Source organism: Apium graveolens, chromosome 9, assembly GCF_009905375.1.
Source record: "Apium graveolens cultivar Ventura chromosome 9, ASM990537v1, whole genome shotgun sequence".
Lineage (NCBI taxonomy): Eukaryota > Viridiplantae > Streptophyta > Magnoliopsida > Apiales > Apiaceae > Apium > Apium graveolens.
This window is the reverse complement of record NC_133655.1, coordinates 134780417-134786504: the sequence shown is the minus strand read 5'-3', so window position 1 is coordinate 134786504 and position 6088 is coordinate 134780417. Positions and strand designations below refer to the sequence as shown.

The following is a 6088-nucleotide window of genomic DNA, read 5'->3' as shown; positions in this document are numbered from 1 at the left end:
TTTCCTGAAGCCCCATTAGCATCGGCAAGCCTATCCATGGGCGAACAGGATACCTCTGACAATAACACAAGGACGTTATATGTCTATGGCTCGGCGATAATTGACAGATCCGGGGCAGGCCTAATCCTTTTGAGTCCGGGTGGCTTTACGATTCAACAAGTGATAATTTTCGCTTTTAAAGCAACAAATAATCGAGCTGAGTATGAAGCATTGTTCTCCGGACTCAGATTAGAAAAATCCCTCGGGGTAACAAAGTTGGTCATCCACAGTGATTCCCAGATTGTGGTTAAACAAACCAATGGAGAATATGTCGCGAAAGACCCCAAGCTGGCACAATATCAAGCAATGGTGCGAATTATCCTAAAAACTATCCCGGATACCACCATTCTGCAGATAAACATAGAAGAAAACTCCAAGACGGATGAGCTCTTCAAGCTCGTCCAGAACACTTCAAACCTAAGCAGTTCGGTATATTTTGAAGAGCTCGGGGCACCTAGCACATACCGAGCCGAAGCTTTATGCATCAGTAGCCCGGATAACTGGATCACTCCCTACATAGGCCTCACACAAATCTCGGTAATAAAAGCCCAAGGGTTTAGGGTCTATCCTACATTGGATAAAGTAATGGTCTACGTCCTTCCAGGACCCATCATCGTTAGACAAGGTATCCTCGGGCCCTAAAACCAAAGTCTGGGCCAATACTTGAGCAGGTATCTCGACGCGAGGAGGCCTTTTTTAATGAACTAATGCTGGAGGAGGAAGAGGATAGGTTTGAAAACAAGTCACCTAAACAATCGGGTCTATCCGGGTAGCGAATCTTAAGGTTAGCGGTCTACTTAAATCTTCTACCTTGTATATATATATATATATGCACCCCGGAGTCAACGCCACACCCGAACCCAAACACAAAAATAAAAATAAAATAAGAATAAACTCAGAAACATGTATCACACAAAATAGAGATCAAAAGCAAGATCTATGCAATATACATACAATTATTGCTTAAAACATCAACCAACAACAGACCCCGGGCCCTACTACATTTTACACTACCACTACCCATTTTCTCGCATGAAAATCTAGCAAAAGCAATGTTGTTTACACATAATAAACACCAAACCCACATCAAAACCCATAGAAAACTTCAAACCGTATACGTTCAAGTTCGAAACTACGCACCATACCAAAAATTTGGGTAAAAAGCTACGAACTGCCGAAGCAAACTCGCATAAAAACAAAGGCATGTACCGCAAGAATGGTGAAAAAAAGTACAAGGAAGTAAAGAAACTTACAAGTTCAGGAGAAAGAGAGAGACTTCGAGTAAAAAAGCTTCGAGATCTTCAACAAACTCACTGGTTTTCTACTCTCAAAGTTGTGTTTGGTAAAAAAGAGAGAAGAGAAGATGGGTATTTATAGGGGGTAAAAGAGGAGAGAAAAGGAGGTGAAAACTTTTTGGTCAAAGGACATGTCCTAGACACGTGGCGGCCCCCTATTGGTCCGCGAATCATAATTGCACAACAATTAATATACACTAGGTCACGATAATTATGGCAAAGGCACAACTTTTCACAAAAAGGGGGGAGGAGACGTTTCGTACACTCTAATATACATATATACATATAAGTATATATCTGTGAGTCCGGCTAGAATCCCAACAGACTTCTGACAGCCCGGATTTTCCGCATCTACTTTCCAGAGTCCGGTCAAATCAACGGACAACCTGTCCTTATCCATCCAACCTTATCCCAAATTCAAATTTCAAATCAAAGAGACTAAATAAGTCAACCCCGGAGTCTCATATTCATATGTGTCGGGGTTAGGGGGCAACAAATCAAAGAAAAACCCCAATTTTTTTTCCTTCCAAACAGTCTAAGGAACCCCACCTTGGACACAAATCAAAGAGACTAACTAAGTCAACCCTGGAGTCTCATATTCATATGACCCCGGGGCTAGGGGCAACAAATCAAAGAAAAACCCCAAAAAAATTTCTTCCAAACAGTTTAAGGAACCCCACCTTGGAGATAAATTAAAGAGACTAAATAAGTCAACCCTGGAGTCTCGTATTCATGACTCCGGGGTTAAGGGGAATCAAATCAAATAAAAATCCCAAAAAAAATTCTTCCAAATAATGCAACTATTACTAATCTACTCCCCAATCCGGGAAACCTGATTGGGAGGCAAATATATCCCATATTAATTCAGGCCCAATAAGGGAAGCCCAGGACCCAATTAACAAGAACCCTGGAGGACTCCGAAACACGTGGCAACATCACCACCGTCCAGGTGGCCCGGATCTAGAACCTTCCAATGGTCCGGATTCGGAGCTACTTTGACTCATCACAGTCGTCCACGTGTCTTACAGTCCAAAACTCGCCTACGGTCCAGATGCAAGGTACAAACCCGTAAACCCTAATGGGAAGCCTATAAAAGACTGAAAAAAAGGTGTACTGAGGGTTACGAAATCTTTACTATCTACACACCTATATACACACCACATATATTCATGTAATTCCTATTTTACACTTTCTCCAATACCACATCTCATGCTCCCACCGGAGGTGCCGGGGAGACGCCACCCCCCTCCGGTTCTGTTTTGCAGGAGCCCATCATACAGTTACATCACAAACCACCGTCATCTCTGTCCAAATGGAAGTTGAGTCCGGGTAGGACAAGGAGAGTACCCCCGGTAATCTGGAATTATCAGGTGCAACACGAAAATTGATATTCCTAGTAATTGTTTCTACTAAGCAAATGCACAATATATTTTATTTTATTTTTTGAAATTTTGCATCTATCAGTCTTCGCAGGAGAGTCTTCATTTTAGACAAGAAAACAAGGAAACAACCAGCAATCTAAAATACTAGTTCGTTGCACATATTGGGACACCCTAATCCTGATGCAAAATATAAAATGTCCTAGACCACTCCTCTGCTTCTATTCTCAATCAATTACTACATACAACCTATTGCTTTTATCCACATACTTCTACAAACAGAAGTCAAACAAAAGCACACAAATCATGCAATGGGAAATAACACTTCTAACATTTGCATCATACACATCAATTATCTTAGAACGCTGATGCAAAAAAAACTGCAGCACTGAGACTGAAATCATGCTTCCAAGGACTTCACAAATAATTACTTAGCTGTCACAAATCACAATGGGAAACTTCTGCTAAACCTCGACTTTCTCAATCTCCTGTTTTGATTCCGTTTCTGCTGAAATAAAATCAGAACTGTCTTCTACACCCGATGACCCATCTTCACAGTCTAAAGGTTTAGGACTAGTAAATAGTTCATCTTTTTCTAAATCAGTCATCTTTGATTCTGCATTTCCCTTCAGTAGCTCCACCACCTCAAGTATGTTGGGTCTTTTTTCGGGCCGATTGTGGGCACAGATAAGTGCAACAAAAACTATCCTCTTCAGTTCTTCTTCTACGTACTTCCCATTCAGTTTAGGGTCTGCTAGTTCACTGAATTTCCTTTCACATGCCAATGGAAGAGCCCAGTCTGTGATTGTGCGCTTCATTGTTGAACTGAGCTTCTCCAATGGTTTTTTTCCACTGGCAAGCTCAAGCAAAAGAATTCCAAAACTGTAAACATCACAGCTCTCTGATGCCTTCCCCAGCATTGCATATTCTGGGGCAAGGTAGCCAAGAGTACCCTTGACCCTTGTGGTCACATGTGTGGCACCATCAGGTATTAACTTTGCAAATCCAAAATCAGCAACCTGAGCTTGAAAATCTGAGTTAAGTAAAACATTGCTTGCTTTCACGTCTCTATGAATGATATGCGGAGTTGCATGGTGATGAAGATAGCTGAATATAATACATCAACTATTAGTTGAGATAAAAAGATTAATAGACATAGATGCACAAAAAAGATGGGTTTTACTTACGCGATGCCTTCAGCAGATCCAATGGCAATACTCATCCTCCGTTTCCAATCAAGAAGGGATTCAGCTGAGTGCTGTCCATGAAGATGAGAGAGCAAACTCAGGTTCGGCATGTAATCATATACAATCAGACGCTCTTGACCTTCCGCGCAGTAACCCCGTAAAGTTAGCAGATTCTTGTGCCGTACTCTTGCCAAAATTTCAACTTCCACAGCAAATTCCATCTCTGCTTTGTTGCTCCAGACTTTTAATCTTTTTACTGCTATCTGCAAATATATTTCCATAAAAGTTTAAAATAATCAAACAACACAAGCAGATACTATGCGCAGCAAATCATTCACAGGATTCCATCCTTGGATGGATACACTGAGAAATAGCTTTCTGGAATACAAAATTTTATATAAAAACCACCATGTCGACTGAGGTGAGATTAAAGAAGCATAGCCTACAAATTCACCATTGATAAAAACTGACACCTTCCTACAAGTGCACACTTCTCACCAAGTTACCACAAAACAACTGTGTAAGGGGGTCTTCCAAGGAAGTTAGTAGACCACATTCAAAACCAACTTGACAATTTTTTTCCTTAAAATAAAAAGTAAATACAGTCAGTTTTTTTTCCCAAAAACATTACTGGTAATTAGTATTGTCAACACAAGGGTAATATTATAATTTGAATGTCAGTAATTCATAAAATGAGCCCAGTAAGTTACATTTTTGTAATTCCACACTACTGGCCATGTCAAAACACGAAAAAGATGTTAGAACGCGTTACAAGGTCATTATTAAAGTGGTCTTGATATATCTCTATAACACAAGATTACCTTTATAGAGATCTGTTGGATAGGTTTAAGGGATTTATGCATATGTAAAAACAATATCAATGAGCAAAACATCTGGCAAATGCAAGCATGGTTCCTTTTCCCCAAAGCTCGTCCTCCAACGTGTGACACTGATGTTGTCCAAGCCCAGAACATCAATGCTAAAGAACCCAAAAGTAGTTCCCAAACAATAAATTATCAAGAATACACAGCATTTTAGGGCACTAACTCAGCAACTAAAAAAGAAACAATTAAAGCTGAAATATATATATATATATATATATTCAATCATTTTGATGTAAATAGAAGAACTCGGTAACAAGACCTATAATCCATAAATATGCAACAGTTTAATATATGCAATTATGTGTATTAAAACAGAAACATACGGAATCACGAAATAGAATTAGTAAAAGAGGGGAGGGAGGTTAAAATTACTTGTGATCCATCCCACAGTTGTCCCCAATAAACACTACCAAATCCACCTTCACCAAGCTTGTTATCGTAATTGAAATTGTTAGTAGCAGAATGCAATTCCTTCAACGAGAAAATCCTCCACGTCGACTGTTTCTTCCCCTTCCCTTCCCTACAAAAATTATACACTCATTTCCATATCACAAAAGCAAAATGAATTCAAACTAATCCCAAATATAGTTAAATTAAGTAAACTCTAGTCAAAATTAAGTGTAATACAATTATCACTAATCAAATAATTAAACTAGGTTACACACCCAAATCAAACATATAATTACTTAATTAATTAAGAAACGGAAAAAGGGGAGCTTAATACAGAAGCTAAACTAGGGTTAAAAGCAAGTAATAAATGAAGAAATAGCAAATAGCGTACCGTGTAGAGGCGCTTACGCAGCAAAAAAAAGAGCGAAAATCCATAATTAAGAGTATATGTACACGAGAATCAGGGGGGAAGAAGAGGAATAATAATGAGAGTGTGAAAATGATTAATTCTATCGCTGACCGGGAAACAGATTCCAAGATTAAGGCTGCGTTTGGTTTAGGTCACTTTCGGACTTGATTACTACCCTACTGTACTGTATTCTACCTTTTCACTCATTTCCTTTTATATCCCCTTCTCACGTCCGTTATATTTTAATTTTACCGTTTAGGGTGTTCAAAAAATCCGTTAAACCGTGAATCCGAACCGGACTACGGCAATCCGAACCAAGAAAAACCGAAACCGCTAAAACTGTTTTCAATGGTTCGGTTAACCGGACCGTTCACACATAAATGGTTTGGTTATGGTTTCCAATAAATTAAAACCGTTTAGACCAAAACAGACCGTTACATAATAATATATAAAAATTCTATTATATACGTACAAGTTAAGATTATAAATAATGCTTTTGTTTATG

The 6088-nt window shown here is 39.0% G+C and overlaps 1 protein-coding gene across 1 annotated transcript; it reads right to left on the bottom strand.

The window, feature by feature from the left end:
• Positions 1-2796: 2796 nt before the first annotated feature.
• On the bottom strand, positions 2797-5747 carry LOC141684691 (PTI1-like tyrosine-protein kinase At3g15890). The gene is made up of 4 exons (XM_074489772.1): positions 5566-5747; positions 5157-5304; positions 3901-4163; positions 2797-3820 (listed from the first exon to the last, which is right to left on the bottom strand). Exons 1-4 carry the CDS (start codon positions 5607-5609, stop codon positions 3178-3180), a joined length of 1098 nt encoding a protein of 365 aa, XP_074345873.1. The 5' UTR covers positions 5610-5747; the 3' UTR covers positions 2797-3177.
• Between the last annotated feature and the right edge of the window lie 341 nt (positions 5748-6088).